The sequence below is a fragment of the Grampus griseus genome (genome assembly GCF_964374135.1).
Source record: "Grampus griseus genome assembly, chromosome: 7".
NCBI classification, from domain to species: domain Eukaryota; kingdom Metazoa; phylum Chordata; class Mammalia; order Artiodactyla; family Delphinidae; genus Grampus; species Grampus griseus.
Window position 1 is genome coordinate 4342097 of NC_139001.1, and position 20810 is coordinate 4362906.

The following is a 20810-nucleotide window of genomic DNA, read 5'->3' on the forward strand; positions in this document are numbered from 1 at the left end:
ACTCAGTATGATAATCTCTGGGTCCATCCATGTTGCTGCAAATGGCGTCACTGCATTCTTTTTTATGGCTGAGTAGTATTCCATTGTATATATGTACCACATCTTCTTTATCCGTTGCTCTGCCGATGGATATTTAATTTGTTTCCACGTCTTGGCTATTGTAAATAGTGCTGCAATGAACACTGGGGTGCAAGTATCTTTTCAAATTACAGTTTTGTCTGGATATATGCCCAGGAGTGGGATTGCAGGATCATACGGCAACTCTGTTTTTAGTTTTGAGGAACCTCCATGCTGTTCTCCATAGTGGCTGCACCAACTTACATTCCCACCAAGATAATACCAACTCTTTAACAAACAATGGTGCCAAGCAATCACTATCAAAGCATCCATTCACTTACATATTCACTCAACAAACATTGATTGACTCCAGTGTCCAGGTGCAATGCTAGCCTGGAGCTACAGAGCTGGCGCATGCCGTCCGCAGGCTCACAACACACCAGGTGCGGTGGCGGTAGATGGGTGGGGACAGTGGCACAAGTTGGATGGCTTGTTAGGCTGGCCTCAGCTGCCTCCGAGGGACCCAGCTAGGAATCGCAGTAAGTCACAGGCCTGGCTGTGGTGCCCCCGGAACTCAGGGCTGGGTCGCAGACAATAGCTGCCGTTTGTGAAGACACCACTTCGCATGACTTCATGTATTGGTCTGTACACACTGTCTTTTGTTTCGTAATCTGCACATCTATCTCCAACCTTCGAGATAATTTTCCAGGCCTTCGAACGCATTAGGTAATTGACCAGCTACTCTTCTTCTGAACACCTCCCTTCTGGAGCCCTGCCAGCTGTCCTCCTTGGGGCTTCCTTTGCCTTCCCTGACTGTCACCCCTTCATTTTCCTGTTACTCCCTCATTTTGGTGGAGCCTGTCCTACTGGGTGTCCTGAGAGGGGCTGCTGGTGGGGAGTCGTAGGTGCCAGATACATCTCAATGCACTCGCACTCGGGATTTGGAAGGCCTGGCTCCCTTGGCCTCTGATGTAACTGCATATGGAGAAAGAAAGAAAAGTGGGGAAGAGCAAAATTCTCACCTACCTTAACAAGGAGTCAGGAGCCTGTGTCTAAAATTGACACATCAAGAAGCAGCAGTATACGCGTATTATCTAGACATTGGGAGAGGAACAACCAACCAAAAGAGCCCACGTGAAGCTAGATCACTTCACACCCCCCTCCCCTGGGCTGCCCTCCCCACCTCAGGGCTGTCGTGCTTTCTGTTCCCCTTGCCTGGAATGCTTTTCCCTTCAGGCCTTCTCCCGCCTCACCTGTGCCCGCCCCTGACCCCACTTTACTCACCTCCCTCTGACTTCCGTGTGTGTGTTTGCTGTCTCCCCGCAGGGGGTGGGAGGGGGGCGCCAGGTCCATGAGGGCAGGGCATGAATTTCATAATTTACAAATAGATCAGATTTATGAATAAATCTGAATCTAGTCAAGGCATTTTTGAATGAATGAATGTGGGAATAAATGCCACTGGACAGTGTAACTGGAAGGCAGAGTTTTTTTATTATAATCTTCTCAATACTCTGACTTTAAAATAAGGTGCATGCATTATTTTGATAAAAACAGTAATTAATTTGGGGGCCATCTAATGTTCCCATGGGAAGCCTGCAGACCCACCCAGCAAAGCTCTTGAACCGACCCACACCTGGTGTGTAATATCTGTTTCCATCAAGACTAAGAAAACACAAGCCACTCGGGAGCAGGACAGATGAAGCGTGATTTTCCTAGCTGGCTGTTGGGGCGTTTGATGAGCTATCTGTCAGGTCTTCAGTAACTTACAGAAATTAAATGTTTTCATCTGAGAATTCTTTTCATAAAAATCAAAGCTTTTCCTTCTCAGATGAAACATTAGCATTTTAATCACTGAGACGAAGCGCCCTCCTCGGTCACCCCTCCACGTGCAAAAGCTGCCGCAGCTCCCGCTTTCCCAATTCTGGGATAAAAGCTCATTCTCTGCTGTAGGAAAGAGCGGGCCGTTGTTTTCCTTTGAGAGCCATGAACAGCTTCCGGCATTCAGAAATGTCCATGAAATTCTTGAAGGGATTGAGAAGGGCCCTGTGCAAAAGTGTCATGAGAAAAACAAAGTTGCAGTGGAAAACGAGGTCCATTTACGCGAACTAGAGGTGAAACCGGGAAAGGCTGCTACGAACTGCTTTATCTGTAACATATAGTTACAGCTCCAGAAATGGGAACGTCACTGCTTTTACATAAATAATCACATCTTGCTTTCCTTTCTGTTGAATATTCTGTGTTCCTTTCATTTTGAAACGCATTGCTTCCCAGTCTTAGTAAATCTATCCCGTGAAAAAGCAGCGTAGCTTCCTTTAAATAACAAAGCAGTTTTGCTCTAAAAGATCTTAATGAAACAGGTGGCTTTTGCTGTGGGAGGAGATTTAGTCATCATACAAGGTGGAAATCTGCTAGGAAAGAGTTGTTATTAGTGAATAGCACGTTTTAACACAGTTATAGTATTTTCAAGGGGGAGAGCTTACAATTGGAAACCCATAAAAAAGAAGCATTATGTTATTCCTGCATTTCAAAGTTTTCCACAGTCTAAGCTTATGTAAATTTCAGAAAACGCACAGAGAAGGGGCGGTTGCCTTCAAGCCCGTGAGCCAGCCTCGCCTTTGTGTATTCACACCTTCCAAGCTCACTGCAAAATCCCCCTTCTGGGGGGGAGGGCGGACAGGCGCTCAGGCCAGAGCAGAAACTGATGTCACCCTCAGACAGGCGTACAGGAGGCACACCCCCAAACCTCTCCTGCCGTATCATCCCGTCCCAGCGTCTGAGCCCTCGCGGCTGGGCCACCTCTCACGTGGCCACCCTGCTTGGGAAGGACATGTGGGTGAATCAATTCTATGAAAATTTCACCCCCTCTGTGATGTGTTTCTTGTCGATTTCTTATAAATCCACACTAGCCACCCTAGAAAAAGTTTGGGTACTTTCATCATCCTCATTTTCAAAAATCTGCCCCTGAAACTTTGCATCACCCGTCGGTTTCTGCTTGCTATCTTCCTGGCGCAGACTGTGACCAGACAAGGGCTGACCCCCTCCAGGCCGCACTGCCCTTGGTTGGCTGGTGGGAGGCCGGTGAGCCTAAGAGCCCTCGCCGGGCCTGGAAGCCAGACAGGCCGACCCCTCTGCCCAGCTAACTGACCAGGAAGTGAGCCAGGTCTGACCTGTGTGTGGCCATCACCTTGTGATGCCCCCTCTCGCTTCCAGAGATCTCCATGCCAGCCTCTGGGAGCAGTGTCAGGGTCTCCAGCCTGTGGCTTGTGGAGCCGACCCACACTTTGGGAAAACTGGAGCTGCACAGCCACATCCCGTCTTGCTCCCCTTGCATCCTGTGTGGCCCTGATTCGGACGCCGCGAAGAGGACACACCCAGTGGTCCTCCGCCTCCTCACTTCCACCTGCTCTCTGGGCACAAGTGTTTTTAGAGTAGCCGCTGTCCTGCCTGGTTCCTCGCCCCTCGAGAGGTGGAGACTGTTGACAAGGAAAGGGAAGACTGTAAGACCAGCAGCTGGAAAGCAGTAGCATGGGGGACCCACCTGCCGGGGCTGCCGCCTGGCTGGAGCCCTCCAGGCGATGCCCTCGCCCAGTCGCCCGTTCTTGTGCATCTGCATCTCGTTGCCCTTTTGCTCCATCTCCCCAGGATCTGCAGCCATTCCTGGCTCACACCACGTGCCGTCCCTTCTCCTTTCCTTTCTCGCAGCTTCTGCTCATCCCCGGCCTCCATGATTTACGTGAAGATTCCACCCTCCTCTCTCATCTGTTTGCCCACTTGACTCTCCGAGAATCTTCTCTGCTGTCCACCTTCACAGTTGACACCTTCTGCTCTGTGCGCCCAGATATATGTTTCTGCCTGTGACCGTGACTGTCCTCTATGGCTTGTCCTCTAATGCCGCCCTTCTTGATGAGCTGTGTCGGGGGACACAGTCCTGGCTAGTCTCAGGATCCCGTGAGGTGCTCGTAGGAGAAGCTGTGCTTGAGAAACTTCCATCCCATCGTTCACCGCCTGCCATCCAGGCCCCGCACGACCCCCTTTCTTCCCAAGCCATAGCCGTTGTCAGACAGAGGTGGGGAAACCCCTGCCTGGGGCCCCGTGGCCCCCGGTTGCCTTCCCGAGTTGCACGACATCCGTGCTCCAGGGATGCGCTCCCGGCAAAGTGGCCCAGCGGAGTGGTGGTTGCAGGTTTGGTTCCAGAAATTTTCCATCATATGCTGAACACAAATTCAGGGAAGAGATCTCATTTCCCAAACTGGCAAGTCTTTTTCCCCTGGGAGATTCCCCCGATCCCGCAGCCAGGATCCAGTGATCTGCACCTCTGCGCAATTTGGAATTCCCCTTCTGAGAAAACAGGTTTATTCCCATTTATTCCAGTGATACAAAATTACCCTTATTTCCTCTAGGGTCACATTTCTCTAACCATCCTCCTAACTGCCAGGCAAAAGGGAAATGTAAAATGTGTGTGATTTCAAAAACATCCAAAAAGTGATACAAAAATAGAGCCGTTGAATTAGGGGCGAGTAGTGGGTACTTGTGTATTCCGTGTTGGCTCTTACTAGGAGCCAGGGTAAATTACTGGTGAGTTGAACTAGCAACAAAATCTCTCCTATTTTAGCGCACCATTTGCATAATAAAAATAATGTAAAGCATATTACAGAAACAGTCACCTATAACTGTATAATCCCACAATTAACGTATTATTTTTTACATGTTTTTAACCGTATGGAAGAATACTGTTTGTTTCATACTTTTGTATTGGATCTTTACACATTAGCAGTTTCCTTCTTTATTTTTTAGATATTATACAGGGACAATCCTTCTGTTTGGGAAGTGGAGAAGGATGTAGGGCAGAAAACTGAGTTTGTGTTATATGTCACAAAACTGCGTTCCTTAGTGTCAACCACAAAGGAATGGGCGCTGGCCCTCTACCTCTACAAGGATTAGATCATGAGCCACTGCGGCTGCTGACTTCCAACACCCCCTGAAAGGAGTTCAAGGTGGAGAGCATGCATGAGGCCCTCTGTGCTCTGGGAAAAACTGGCAGAGCAGGTCTTCAGAATAGTTAGGTATTTTCAGGAGAAGATTTTATGAGCCCAATTCTTGTATCTCCTCCTATCTAGAAAAGCACTGAAATCCTTCATGGTGACGACTGCTCCTCGAGACGAGCAGAAACCTTCTGCAAGAAAATATGCTGGATTGCCTGGACTCCCCCTTCACCAGAATCACATATATGCTAACCTTCCCCCCCACCTCTTTAGAGCAGTTTCTCTGAGCTCTCTGAGACGCTGTCTCCCGGGCTATAATCCTCATTTTGCCCCAAATAAAACTTGACTCACAACTCTCATGTCGTACATTTTTTTTAAGTCGACATTAGTCTTCACACTGAAAAAATTTCATTTTCTTTTTCTTTATCCTTCTGGAGTACAGACCTGTGGAAGAATAAAGATGAATCGTGGAATGTCCCCCAGGGCTATGATCCCGAACTGATCAAAGAGGACAAACGGAAAGAATTGGAGTCGGAGATCAGGCTGCAGGTAAGACTGCTTTTATGCTGTAGTCCCAGCAAGTCATTCGCTGCAGTGCTTTGTTACAATTTCCCGTTAATAACCTACCCAGAATTTAAGCTATTTATAACTTCACAAAGAAAACACAAGTCATGCGAAGTCACCTAAACCTTTTGTATTCACCTAGGTTGACGAGCTGATGAGACAGGAACTAAAAAACTTAAAACTAGCTGTGAACAGAGAGATGGAATTACCGGGCAAAACAGGAAGGAAGAAAGGAAGTAAAGAGGTGAGTGGTCCTTATGCACGGGAAGCCGAGAGCAGATCCCAACCATGACCAGGAGCCCGGCCCCCGCGGGCAGTGGCCCATCCATGCGTGCTGCCTGCGGACCCCGGCTGTCCCAGGCTGATTCTCTGGGAAACGTGCCTACCTTTGGTGAATTTACGTCGGTCCACCAGGTAGCCCTCAGGGCTGTGGGCTCATAAATGAGATAAATCCAACAGTCTGGGAGTAACTTCCCCAGTCCCCCATCACTGCAGATCCGTGGTACCCAAGCCCCACAAGTGGGAGGAGACCTATCGGAGGAGCTGGGGCATGTGTCTCAAATGCCCACCCGTCTCTCCCTGTAGAAGCTCTGTAGGGGAAGCCAGTGGCAATGAGCAGGTTCTTCGTGAGTCAGGGAATCCGATGAATTGAATTTTCAGTTGCCACCCATCCGTCTCATAGTGGTTTAGAGTAGCTAGTTGGATTCCAATATTCCATGTTCACATACTAGGGTCCTGAGAGATAAGAGAAAATATAAGATTGGTGTCTGCCCCTGCTTGTTGGCAGGGAGCTCCTGGAACCCTTGTAAATTCCTAAGTGACTGAGTAATATTCCATTGTATATATGTGCCACATCTTCTTTATCCATTCATCTGATGATGGACACTTAGGTTGTTTCCATCTCCAGGCTATTGTAAATAGAGCTGCAATGAACATATTGGTACATGACTCTTTTTGAATTATGGTTTTCTCAGGGTATATGCCCAGTAGTGGGATTGCTGGGTCATATGGTAGTTCTGTTTGTAGTTTTTTAAGGAACCTCCATACTGTTCTCCATAGTGGCTGTACCAATTCACATTCCCACCAGCAGTGCAAAAGTGTTCCCTTTTCTCCACACCCTCTCCAGCATTTATTGTTTCTAGATTTTTTGATGATGGCCATTCTGACTGGTGTGAGATGATATCTCATTGTAGTTTTGATTTGTATTTCTCTAATGATTAATGATGTTGAGCATTCTTTCATGTGTTTGTTGGCGATCTGAATATCTTCTTTGGAGAAATGTCTGTTTAGGTCTTCCGCCCATATTTGCATTGGGTTGTTTGTGTTTTTGTCATTGAGCTGCATGAGCTGCTTGTAAATTTTGGAGATTAATCCTTTGTCAGTTGCTGCATTTGCAAATACTTTCTCCCATTCTGAGGGTTGTCTTTTGGTCTTGTTTATGGTTTCCTTTGCTGTGCAAAAGCTTTGAAGTTTCATTAGGTCCCATTTGTTTATTTTTGTTTTTCTTTCCATTTCTCTAGGAGGTGGGTCAGAAAGGATCTTGCTGTGATTTATGTCATAGAGTGTTCTATGTTTTCCTCTAAGAGTTTGATAGTTTCTGGCCTTACATTTAGGTCTTTAATCCATTTTGAGCTTATTTTTGTGTATGGTGTCAGGGAGTGATCTAATCTCATACTTTTACATGTACCTGTCCAGTTTTCCCAGCACCACTTATTGAAGAGGCTGTCCTTTCTCCACTGTACATTCCTGCCTCCTTTATCAAAGATAAGGTGACCATATGTGCGTGGGTTTGTCTCTGGGCTTTCTATCCTGTTCCATTGATCTATCTTCCTGTTTTTGTGCTATTTGTAATGAGGTGGATAGACCTAGAGTCTGTCATACAGTGAAGTAAGTCAGAAAGAGAAAGACAAATACCGTATGCTAACACATATATATGGAATTTAAGGGGAAAAAAATGTCATGAAGAACCTAGGGGTAAGACAGGAATAAAGACACACACCTTCTAGAGAATGGACTTGAGGATATGGGGAGGGGGAAGGGTAAGCTGTGACAAAGCGAGAGAGAGGCATGGACATATATACACTACCAAACATAAGGTAGATAGCTAGTGGGAAGCAACCGCCTAGCACAGGGAGATCAGCTCGGTGCTTTGTGACCACCTAGAGGGGTGGGATAGGGAGGGTGGGAGGGAGGGAGACACAGAGGGAAGAGATATGGGAACATATGTATATGTATAACTGATTCACTTTGTTATAAAGCAGAAACTAACACACCATTGTAAAGCAATTATACTCCAAAAAAAAAAAATTCCTAAGTGATAAGCACACTGGAAGCGTCTTTTGTTACAATGAGGCAATGCTGGGTGGGTTCCTAGATGGCTCCCAGGTGGGGGCTGGTTACAGGGAAGACCAAGCCATGATTAGAAGCCTGGAATTCTCAGCTCCACCCACCCCCATTCTCTAGAGAGGGGACAGGAGATGGAAATGGAGTTAATAATTGATCAAGCCCACATGAGGAAGCTTCCGTGAAACCCCAATAATGATGGGATTTGGAGAGTTTCCAGGTGGGTTAACACATCCACATCCTGGGAGGGTAACACACCCCAATGTCACAGGGGCAGGAGCTCCTGCACTCAGGACCCTCCCAGACCTTGCCCTACGTACCTCTTCATCTGGCTGTTCTTCTGTATCCTGTATCATATCCTTTAATGAACTGGTGGATGGAAGTAAGTGTTTCCCTGAGTTCTGTGAGCCACTCTCACAAATTAATCATACCTGAGGAGGGGTTTATAGCCGGTTGGGCAGAAACATAGGTGACAACCTGGACTTGGCAATTGGCATCTGAATTGGGGTGGGGAGCAGTTTGGTGGGACATCACCCTTAACCTGTGGGATCCGACTCTATCTCCAGGTAGACAGTGTCAGAATTGAGTTAGATTGCAGGACCCCCCAGCTGGTGTTGCAGAAAACTGCTTGGCGGGGGAGAACCCCGCACATCTGGCATCAGAAGTGTTGTGAACATGGTCCACTTTGATTCAGAGCCAGCCCTCCCTCTGGGGCCAGGATACTCCAGGCAGAGGAGCTGGCAGGACTGTGGGCAGCCTTTGCCCTTTGAAGGCTTTCTCAGGTTTCCATGGTCCATCACCTCTTCCTGGGACTCACACACTCCCTCAGAGTTTACCACACTCCCAGCTACATTAGTGACTAGTTTCGCCAGCCCAGGGGCTGTACGGTGTCTTTACAGTGGCTCTATCCTAATGCTTTTTGTGTTGACTTTACAGTTTACAGTTTAACTCTGACTCTGAATGTCTTTCATGGGCCTCTACTGAGGCTCCATCTCTGTAGCCCACTGAGGGCTCTCTATAGGCTATTCCCTCATCAATAGGAAATAAATATGCCACCCATTGACCCTATTAATGAATTTCACGTCTTCAGAAAGTGATACTTTCATGACTGAACATGGAAATCAAGCCAAACAAAACGGAAAATGAAGCCAGGAGGTGACTGTACCCCTCCAGCTGAGAATAGCCTTCCTCCTCTTACCCAGCATCTGATCATCAGTCTGGCCCAAGGGCACCCTCTCACTCCTCGCAGCCTGGTGTCTGCCCTCACCATGTCCTAACTCATGACATGTCACAGGGTGAGAAATTGCTATGAATTTCTCTCTTGGAATTAAACTGGTTGAATACACAATAGATGCACTCAGGGTACCCGAATAGATTGATGGTAATTGTGTAACTGTAGAGTTTTCAGTTCTCAAAATTCCAATCCAAATGACCTTGGGAGACATAATTATGATTTAATTTCGTAAGCTGAAACTTAATTAGCTATACTAAATCCCCTCCTTAAGAAGACCATTAGCAGAAGGGGAATGGGCAACCTTGAACATAGAAAAGGAGAAAGAGGACTCAGAGGGATAGAATTTGACAGTATTATTTCAGCATTATCCAGAAACAGTGACTTGATCAGAGATTATACAGCAGCCTGAGTGCTCCTTTCGAAATATAAATATGACCTTAGCACTCCATGCTGAAACCCTTCAATGACACCCCGGTTCCCCCAAGGATAAAGATGACAGGCTTACAAGGCCATGACCAACCTTGCCAGTGTCCTCTTCTTCAGGCTCATCACCCACCTCTCCTCCCTGGCTGCACTCCAGCACCCTGATCTTCCTCTTTGTGCCTCAAACACCCTGTGCTCCCTCCCACCACAGGGCCTTTGCACATGCTGTTCCCTCTCAAGAACTGTCTTTACCCCCACACCCTCAGTCCCGAGTGTAGTTAACCCCTACTCATCCTTGGGGTCTCAGTCCAAGCCCTTCTTCCTCAGGAAAGCCTTTTGGGACCTCCAAAGTAAGTCTGGTTGCTACACATACACTCGACGCTGAGTACCATGTCTTCCTGGTGCTTTATCATATCACAGTTTTAATGTTACATTTACTGGTGAGATCATTTTGTTTGTTTCTGCCTTCCCAAATCTACTACTGAAGGGCCATGAGTCCAGCGACTATGTGACTGTCTTTTCTGCTCACCTTTGTAACCTTTTCTGGCACATAGCAAGTCCTCAGCACATAATATTGAATGAATGAATTAATCAAATCTAGATCCTATGCAGATTGACCCCTATAGGCTAAATAAGTGCCTCAAGATGTCACAGTATGGCATAGGTAGCAATTCGGAGCATCCAGACACCTCCTTTGCTTATTCCATACTCAACAAGCAACCTTCTGATGAGTTATTGTAGTTTCATGTTCATTTTCTTACAAGAAGGAAGGTTACAGAGTCTGTTTCCCTTGGCAATTATATTTCACATTATAATTTAATCTACTTACAATGCAGTCTTTTCCACCTTCTCTTGTGATTTAGAGATCCAAAATCAGATCTTGGGGGACATATCATCTTTACTGATTGTTTCATTTAATATTATTTATTGGGCACTGTATGCCAGGTACAGTTCAAGGCATTTGAGGTACAGAAGATAACAAGACAGACAAAGAGTCTGTACTTTCAAAAACAAGTTTGCAGATATGCAGGACTGTGAATCAACCCTGGATTTGCTGTCACCCCCATTATGACATCACTGAGTGAGGTCCTGACTCTCAGAGGCCATCTCTCTCTCTCGAGCTCCTCTCTTGTTCTAATCACAAAAACTTTAAGGACATAGGAGTTCCTGAAGTGGCCATGAAGCTCCTTGAGGATAAGATTCTTGACTGGCTCTATATTTTGCATTCCTGAGTGCTAGCATATATAAATGGGAAAAAAATGCCATACTTAAATAGAAATTTAGAATCTACATTTAAAAGAAACAAATAAACATTCTGCAGTTGAAAAATATGGTATCCAAAAATAAGAAGTCTTCTAATTGGTTTAACAACAGCATAGACATCGCAAAAGGCAGGTTGACCTCAAAAACAAGTCAATAGGAAATCCAAACTGAAGTACAGAAAAAACAAATACTATAAAAAACAGAACAGAGAAGAAGAGAGATTTGAGACATGGTCAAAAGTTGTAACATATGTGTAATTAGAATTTTCCCCAAAAGAGGAGAATGGAACAGAAGCAATACATGAAAAAGTAATGTTTGTGAATTTTCCAAATCAGATGAAATACACACACCCACACATTCAAGAACCTTACTGAGGTCCAAGAAGGATGATTACAAAGAAAACCACATCTAGACACATCACAGTCAAAATACTGAAAGTCAAAGATAAAAGGCAAACTCTTACTAGATTTTTTTAAAAGGCACATTTCCTTCAGGATAACAAAAAATAAGAAAGACTACTAAATCTCTCAACAGAAACCATGGAAGCCAGAAGGAAGTGTGAATAGCATCTTTAGAGACTGGAAAGAAATAACTGCCAACCTAGAATTCTATACCCAGTGAAAATATCCTTCAAAAATGGAAATAAAATAGAGACAAACAACATCTGATTTGACTTAGCAGCAGCAGACCCATAATATGAAAATACTAAAAGGATATTCTTCAGGCTGAAGGAAAAGAATCCCAGATAAGAAAACAAAAGTGTAAGAAGGAATAATCAGCTCTTCAAAATGTAAAATTTGAGCAAGTATAAAAAGCTACCTATTCTTAAAATATTCTGGTTTTTAAAGCAAGAATAAGGGTCTGTACCATACATACAAAGAAAATATATAACAGCAGCAACAGAAAAGTTGGGTAGGAATAAACGGACTTGTGAGATTGCTGCATTGTTCAGGGAGCCAAAAAGAGCTAATTTAAGGTAAATTGTAATAAATTAATGATGTATTTTATAATTTTTTAAATCATACTAAAATGTATGGCAAAAAAGTAATAGTGAAGATAAGCAGAAAAATTTTAAATAATTAATCAAAAAGAATACAGGAAAGGAAAAATAGGAATAAAAAGAAAAGAAATAATAAAAAGAAAGCAAATATGAATTTGATAGAATTAAATCCAATTAATTTAATCCATAATTACCTAAAATGTAAGTGGACTAAATGTTCTATTTTAAAAGACAATGATTGTCAGACCGGAAATAAACAAAACTCAACTATATGCTATTTATAAGAAACACACTTTAAACATAACAAATAGATATGTTAAAAATAAACTATAAACTATAGATGGTAATCTATAAACCATGAAAGTACTAGCCAAAAGATAGCTAGTGTAACTCAGTATCAGACAAAACAGGTTTTAGTTAATAACCACCCTGCACCATCCAAACACTTCAGAAAAAATGTGGCCCCACTCCAGTGCACACCAGCAAAGGCTCCATGGGGCGCCTAGACTTCTTCCCTCATGAAGACATAGGAGACAACCCAACACCCTCACTGGAGTGGTGTCAGAGAAGATCAAATAAGGAACAAAGACTTTCATTCCTGCCCATTTGTTGCGAAGCCTTCCCATCCACTATGTCAGTGGAGACTACATGGGGAATCTATCTGGACTCCACCCCCAACCAGTGATAACAAGGCACCCCTCCCTCCCTCCTGGGATGAATCAGAGGAGACCTAGTGGAGAGTCAAAACTTCACCAGTTCCCAGTGGTAACAAGGACACCTTCACCTCAGTGTGAGTGGAGACCACATGGAGAGCCAGAACTCCCACCCCCACCCAGAAATATAAGGAGCCCCTCCCACAATGGATTGGGTAACCTAGACTTCTACCTTCCTGGCAGTAACAGCACAACACACGCACACACACACAATTCCCCTGCCAGAGCAGTGTCAGAGTTAAAACAAGAGATTTAAATTAAGTTCAGAGTCTCATAACATAATACAAAAATGTTTAGGTTTTATTGAAAGTCACTCATCATAGAAGAACCTGGAAGATCTCAGACTGAAGGAAAACAGACAACAGATGCCAAGTCTGAAGTGTCAGCGATGTTAGAATTACCTGGCAAACATGTTAAGGCAGCCATGATTAAAATGCTTCAATGAGTAATTATAAAGCTGCTAGATACAAATGAAAAAAACAAAACAAAACAGAAAGCCTCAGCAAAAAAGTAGAAGATATAAAGGAGAACCAAATGGAAATTTTAGAACTTAAAACTACAGTATGCAAAATGCTAGATGAGCTCAGCAGCAGAATAGAGGAGACAGAGGAAAGAATCAGTGAATTGGAAGATAGAACAATAGAAATTACCCAATCTGAACAACAGAGAAAATCAACTGGGAAAAAAAAAAAAAAAGCTAAACAGGAATTAGGAACTATGGGACTATTAAAAGAAATCTTATATTCATGCCATCAGAATCTCAGAAGGAGAAGAAAAAGAAGATGAGGCTGAAAAAGCACTTCAAGAAAGAATGGTTGAAATCTTCCCAAATTTGACAGGAGATATAAACCTGCAGATTCAAGAAGCTAAATTAATACCCAACAGGATAAATCCAAAGACATATGATCTGAGACACATCATAACTAAGCTTCTAACTACAGAAGACAAAAAAAAAATCTGTAAAGCAGCCAGAGAAAAAAATGACGCTTTACCTATAGGAGAAAAATACCTTAAATGACTGTGGGTTGCACACCAGAAACTGAGATGGAAAGAAAGGGCACAGTACTTTTTCAAGTGCTGAAATAAAATAACTGCCAACCAGAATCTATACCCAGCAAAAATATTCTTCAGCTGTGAAAAAGAAATCAAGATATTTTCAGATGAAGGAGAACTAAGATAATTTTTCACCAGCAGATTCACCCTGAGAGAATTTCTAAAGGAACTTCTTTAAATGGAAAGAAAATGGTTCAGAAAAAAAAAACCTGGAGCATCAGAAAGGAAGAAATAACTTGGTAACCAAAAATATAGGTAATCTGGGTATCAGTGAAATCACAAAACACTCCATGTCATGGACCTCCTGGGTACTTCAGAAATACTAGAGGTGGCAGGTGCTCAGTGATATAACCAAGGATCGTCTACCTCGGGAGTCTCAAACTCAAATGCCTTCAGTGTCAGTCAAGTTCCATAAATGAGAGAAGCAGGCATAGGACTGTGATGAACTAAACAGCACACATGACTCAGCTCTGGCCAGTGATTGCCAGGCGGGAAGGCATACCCTGTCCTGCCAGATCTTCTGACTTTTCAAGAAAAGCCAGAAATCCTAACACAACATTGTAAGTCAACTATACTCCAATAAAAATTTATATATAAATATATAAATAGAATAGGCTTTTCTTCCCTTTCTAAATTATGTTATTTGATTGAAGCAAAAATTATGACATTGTTTGACTTGGTTCTCAGTGATGCAGAGGAAATATTTAAGACAATATTACAAATGACAGGGGATGGGTAAAGGCATGTAAAGGGAAATAAGATTTTTCTACTTCACTCAAAATGTGACATGAGTAGACTCTGATTCACTATGCATATATAATGTAACACCCAGAGCAACCACTAGAAAAGTATACAAAGGAATATACTCAAAGAACACTATCAAATGAAATTCTAAAAATGGTCAAGTCATCTACAGGATGACAGTTTTCCCTGTCAGGAAAAAGAAATAAAAAATATAACAAAAAATAAATAAAATGGTAGACAAGTCTTAATATATCAATAATTACATTAATTGTAAACAGTCTAAACACATCAATTAAAAGACAGAGAATACCAAAGTAGATTTAAAAACATGACCCAACTATATGCTGTCTGCAGGAACCTCATTTGATATATAATGATATAAGCAGGTCGTAAGTAAAAGGATGGAAAGAATATATCATGCAAACAATTAAAAGAAAGCAGGAATGGCTATTCTAGTATCACATAAAGTAGATTTCAGAGCCAAGAAAATTATCAAAGTCAGGGAAGAACTTACATATGATAAAAGAGCCAGTCCATCGAAGACATATTAATCCTAAATGTGCATACACCAAACAACAGAACTATAAAATATAGGAAGCAAAAACCAATAGAACTGAAAGGAAAAACAGACAAATCCACATTCATTCTCAAGAACTGATAGAACACTAGATAGAAAATCATCAGCAACGATACTGAAGAACTCAACACCATCTACAAACAGAGTCTATTTGAAATTTATAGAACACTCCACCCAACAAACAGAATACATATTCTTTGCAAGTGCCCACAGAATGCATTCCAAGACGGACCTTATCTTGTGCCGTTAAACAAATCTTGACATATTGAAAAGAAATGAAATCATAGAGAGTGCATTCCCCTACCACAATGGAATCAGACTAGAAATCAATAACAGAAAAATAATAAGAAAATCTCCAAACACACGGAAACTAAACAGCACACTTCTAATTCATAGGACAAAGAAGAAACAAGAGAACTCAAAACATATAATGAAAATACAAGATATCAAAAATATCTGGGACAGGGCTTCCCTAGTGGCTCAGTGGTTGAGAGTCCGCCTGCCGATGCAGGGGACACGGGTTCATGCCCCAGTCTGGGAAGATCCCACATGCCGCGGAGTGGCTGGGCCTGTGAGCCATGGCCGCTGAGCCTGCACGTCCGGGAGAGGCCACAGCAGTGAGAGACCCACGTACCACAAAAAAAAAAAAAAAATCTGGGACACAAATAAAGTAGTCCTGAGAGGGAAATTTATAGCAGTAAACACATACACTAGAAAAAGAGGAAAAAGTTCAAATCCATCATCTAAGCTCCCACCTTCAGAACTTCAGAACCTAGAAAAAGAAGAGCAAAAGAAAAAAAAAAAACCCACAAAGTGAGAAGAAAGAAGAAAAAGATAAGAGCAGAAATCAGTGAAATTGAAAACAGAAAAACAATAGGGAAGTCAATGAAACAGAGCTTCCTCTTTGAAAATTATCAACAAAATTGACAAACCTCTAGTAAGACTGACAAAGGAAAAAAGAAGTCACATATTACCAACATTAGGAATGAAACGAGGTATCACTACTGACAGCAGATATCAAAAGAATAATAAAGGGATACTACAAACAACTACACACAAAATTTGACAACTTACACGAAATGAACACACTATTCCTAAAAATACAAACTACTACAACTCATTTAATATGAAATAGATAAATTGACTAGCCCTACATCTATTAAGGAAGTTAAATTGTAATTAAAACAATTCCCCAGGTAGAATCTCCAGGACCAGATGGTTTCACTGGAGAATTCTACTAAATATTCACAGGTAAATTAACACCAATTCTACACAGTCATTTCCAGAATAGAAGAAACACTTCCCAACCCATTTTATAACAAGCTAGTGTTACCCTTAAGTGAAAACCAGACAAAAGCAGTACAAAAAAAAAGGAAAAATATAGGCCAATATCCCTCATGAGTATAGATACAAAAATTCTTAAAATATTTTCAAGTAGAATGCAAAAATAAAGAGAATTATAAACCCTGACCAAGTGGGGTTTATTCCAGGAATGCAAGCCTAGTTCAATATTTGAGAATCAACTATGTTAACAGACTAAAGGAGAAAAAAAATCACATGATCATATCAATTGATGCAGAAAAAGTATTTAACGCTCACCCATGATAAATCTCTCAGAAAAATTAGAGAACTTCCATGACTTGATAAAAAGAATCTACAAAAACACCTACAGCTAACCTTCTACTTAACAGTGAAAGACTAAATGCTTTTCTCCTAAGACTGGGAATAAGGCAAGTGTGTCCACTCACTGCACTTTTATTGAACATAGTGCTAGACGTTTTAGCCAGTGCGGTAGGACAAGCAAAGGAAATTTAAAAAATAAACAGTCCCTATTTGCAGATGACGTGATTGTCTATTTAGAAAATAAGAAATCTACGAAGAAACTCCTAGAAATAAAAAAGTGCATTCAGCAAGGTTGTAGGGTACAAGGGGAACATATAAAAATCAATCATATTTCTGTTTACTAGCAATGAACAGATGGACACCAAGATTAAAAATATAATATCTCTTAAAATCACTCAAAAAGGAAATACTTAGGTGTAAAGCTAACAAAACGTGTGTAGGACTTGTATGCTAAAACTACACCATGCTGATGAAAGAAATCAAAGAAGATCTAAATAGATCAACATACTATGCACATGGATTGGAAAACAAAATGTAAAGATGTCAATTCTCTCCACATCAATATACAAGATTAATCCAATTCTTATCAAAATCCCAGAAAGAGGGCTTCCCTGGTGCCGCAGTGGTTGAGAGTCCGCCTGCCGATGCAGGGGACACGGGTTCATGCCTCAGTCTGGGAAGATCCCACATGCCGCGGAGCAGCTGGGCCTGTGAGCCATGGCCGCTGAGCCTGCGCATCCAGAGCCTGTGCTCCGCAACGGGAGAGGCCACAACAGCGAGAGGCCCGCGTACCGCAAAAAAAAAAAAAAAAATCCCAGAAAGATAGTTTATAAACATAGACAAGATTATCCTAAAATTTATATGGAAGGACAATGAATCTAAAATTGCTAACACGATTTTTTAAAAGAGGAATAAAGTAAAAAGAATCCATCTACCTAATTTCAAGATTTATTATACAGCTACAGTAATCAAGACTGTTTGCTATTGGTAGAGGGTTAAACTGTAGATCAGTGAAACAAAACAGACAACTGAGACATAGGCTCCCACAAATAGGCCTGACTGATTTTTGACGAAGATGCAAATGCCGTTCAAGGGAGGAAGGATAACCTTTTCAATAAATGGTGCTGGAGCAACTGGATATCTACAGACCAAAAATAATAATAATAATAAATGAACCTTGAGCTAAGTCTCACATATTGTACAAAAAATAACTCGAAACAGATCATGGACTTAGATGTCAAATGTAAAGCTGTAAGTTTTAGAAAAAAAATATAGGAGAAAATCTTTGGGATGTAAGGCTAGCAAAGAGTTCTTAAAATTAACACTGCAAGCGCAAATCCATTAGAGGAATATTTGAACTTCATCAGAATTAAAACTGTTTGCTCAGAGAAAGACCCTGTTAAGTGGGTGAAAGACAAGCTACAGACTGGGACAAAACATTTGTAAAGCACATATCTGACGACGAGCTAGTATGTAGAACATACAAGGAACTCTCAAAACTCAACAGTTAGAAAACAAAACAATCCGATTATAAAATGGACAAGAGACATGGAGACATTTCACCCAAGTGGATGTACAGAGGGAAAAAGAGCACAGAAAAGGTGTCCAGCATTGTTAACCATTAGAGAAATGTGAATTATAACCACAGAGAAATCACTTCATACCTATGAGGATGGCTAAAATAAAAACAATGGCAACACCATTTGCCTAAGATAGCGGGGGACAAACTAGATCACTTTTACATGATTGGTAGGAGTGTAAAATGGTATGACCACTCTGCACAAAATTTGGCATTTCTTAAAAAAAACATACAACTACCATAGAACCCAGCAATTGCATTCATGAGCATTTATCCCAGAGAAATGAAAACTTACACACACACACACACACATACACACACACACACAGACATTTGTTGCACCTTAATCAACTCATGATAGCCCAAAACTAGAAACAGCAATAAAAAAAAAAAAAACTATTCATGCATACAATGACCTGGACAAATTTCTTGAGAATTATGATGAATAAAAAGCAAGAAAGTAACATACTCTATGATTCTGCTGATAGAACATTCCTGAAAGGACAAAACTGTAGAAACAGAACAGATAAGAGGTTTCTAATAAAGCTGAATTGGCTGTGGGAGGGAAGCAAGGGTTACTCTGAAAGAGCAACTGGAAGGACCCTTGGGATGATTGAAACATCCTGGATCTCAACTGTATCAGTATCAAGTCAAGATCATGGTTGTGACCTTGTGAGAAAGTTCTGCCAGATGTTACCCTTAGGAGAAACCCACTAAAGGTTACATCTCTCCATAGCAATTCTTACAGCTGAATGTGAATCCACCATTATCTCAAAATAAGAAATTTAAATTTTAAAATACTGAAAAACATGAAGTATAGCTATGTACAACCACATATGTGAATCTTGGAATTGTAATACTGATTGGAGGAAGCCAGACCTAAAAGAGTTTATGGGGTGCAGAGTCAAGATGGTGGACTAGGAGGACACGGAATTCACATCTCCTCACAACTAGGGCACCTACCAGGCACTGGTGGGGGACCACGGACACCTAAGGGGACGGGAGGTTGTTTTTTTTCCTCTTTTCGATTGGAGTTCTGTTTAACCTTGTTGATTCTTTGTTGTTGATTCTTTTATGTTTTTATTTTTCTAACAAATCTTTTATTTTTCTAATTTTGTTTCATTCTTTATACTTTGTTATTGTTCTCTGCTTTTGGCTTGTTTCCCACCCACCCTTTTTTTTTTTTCCTTTTTTCTGTTGTGGTTTTATTTTATCTTGTTGCAGTTGTTTCAACTGTAGTTTTATTTTTCCTAATACATTTTTTATCTTTCTAATTTCATTTTGTTTTTTATTCTTTGATATTGTACTGCTCCTTTTTTTCTTTTCTTTCTTCCTTCCTTTTTTTTTTTTTTTAAACCATGCCACAAAGTTTGCGGGCTCAAGGTCGGGCTCGAGCTCCTGTGATGGGAGCTCCAAGTCCAAATAGCTGGATTAAAAGATAACTTCAGACCCCAGGGAATATCAATCACAGTGAGGCCTCCCGGAGGTCCTCATCTCAGCACCAAGACCCAGCTCTATCCAACTGCCTGCAAACGCCAGAAATGGACGTCTCAGGCCAAACAACCAGTAAGACAGGAATGCAGCCCCACCCATCAAAAAAAATGAACCAACAAAAAAATATGTTACAGACTAAGGAGCAAGGTAAAAACCTACAAGATGAAATAAATGAAGACGAAATAGGCAACCTGCCTGAAAAAGAATTCAGAGTAATGATAGTAAAGATGATCCAAAATATTGGAAACAGAATTGAGAAAATACAAGAAACATGCAACAAGGATCTAGAAGAACTAAAGAGAAAACAAACAGTGATGAACAATATAATTACTGAAATTAAAAATACTCTAGGGGCTTCCCTGGTGGCACAGTGGTTGAGAATCTGCCTGCTAATGCAGGGGACACGGGTTTGAGCCCTGGTCTGGGAGGATCCCACATGCCGCGGAGCAACTAGGCCCGTGAGCCACAACTACTGAGCCTGCGCATCTGGAGCCTGTGCTCCGCAACAAGAGAGGCTGCAATAGTGAGAGGCCCGTGCACCACGATGAAGAGTGGCCCCCGGTTGCCACAACTACAGAAAGCCCTTGCACAGAAACGAAGACCCAACACAGCCCAAAATAAATAAATAAATAAATAAATTTAAAAATAAATAAATAAATAAATACTCCTCTGTTTAAAAAAAAAAAATACTCTAGAAGGAATCAATAACAGAATAACTGAGGAAGAAGAACGGATAAGTGAGCTGGAAGACAAAATGGTGGAAATAACTGCCAGGGTGCAGAATAAAGAAAAAAGAATGAAAAGAATTGAGGACACTCACAGAGACCTCTGGGACAACATTAAACGCACCAACATTCGAAATATAGGGGCCCCAGAAGAAGAAGAGGAAAAGAAAAGGTCTGAGAAAATATTTGAAGAGACAATAGTCAAAAACTTCCCTAACCTGGGAAAAGAAATAGTCAGTCAAGTCCAGGAAGCACAGAGAGTACCATACAGGATAAACCCAAAGAGAAACATGTCGGGACACATATTAATCAAACTATCAAAAATTAAATACAAAGAAAAAATATTAAAAGAGGCAAGGGAAAAGCAACAAATAATATATAAGGGAATCCTCATAAGGTTAACAGCTGATCTTTCAGCAGAAACTGCAAGCCAGAA

The 20810-nt window shown here is 41.8% G+C and overlaps 1 protein-coding gene across 1 annotated transcript in view; it reads left to right on the plus strand.

The window, feature by feature from the left end:
* Positions 1 to 20810, plus strand: part of DRC11 (dynein regulatory complex subunit 11) — a gene marked incomplete at both ends in the record, with an annotated part of 160145 nt that overhangs the window by 78195 nt on the left and 61140 nt on the right. Inside the window, 2 exons of the mRNA XM_082657936.1 lie at positions 5482 to 5588; positions 5746 to 5847. Of these exons, the coding sequence (XP_082514062.1) occupies positions 5482 to 5588; positions 5746 to 5847 (209 nt within the window). The remainder of the gene's footprint in view (positions 1 to 5481; positions 5589 to 5745; positions 5848 to 20810) is intronic.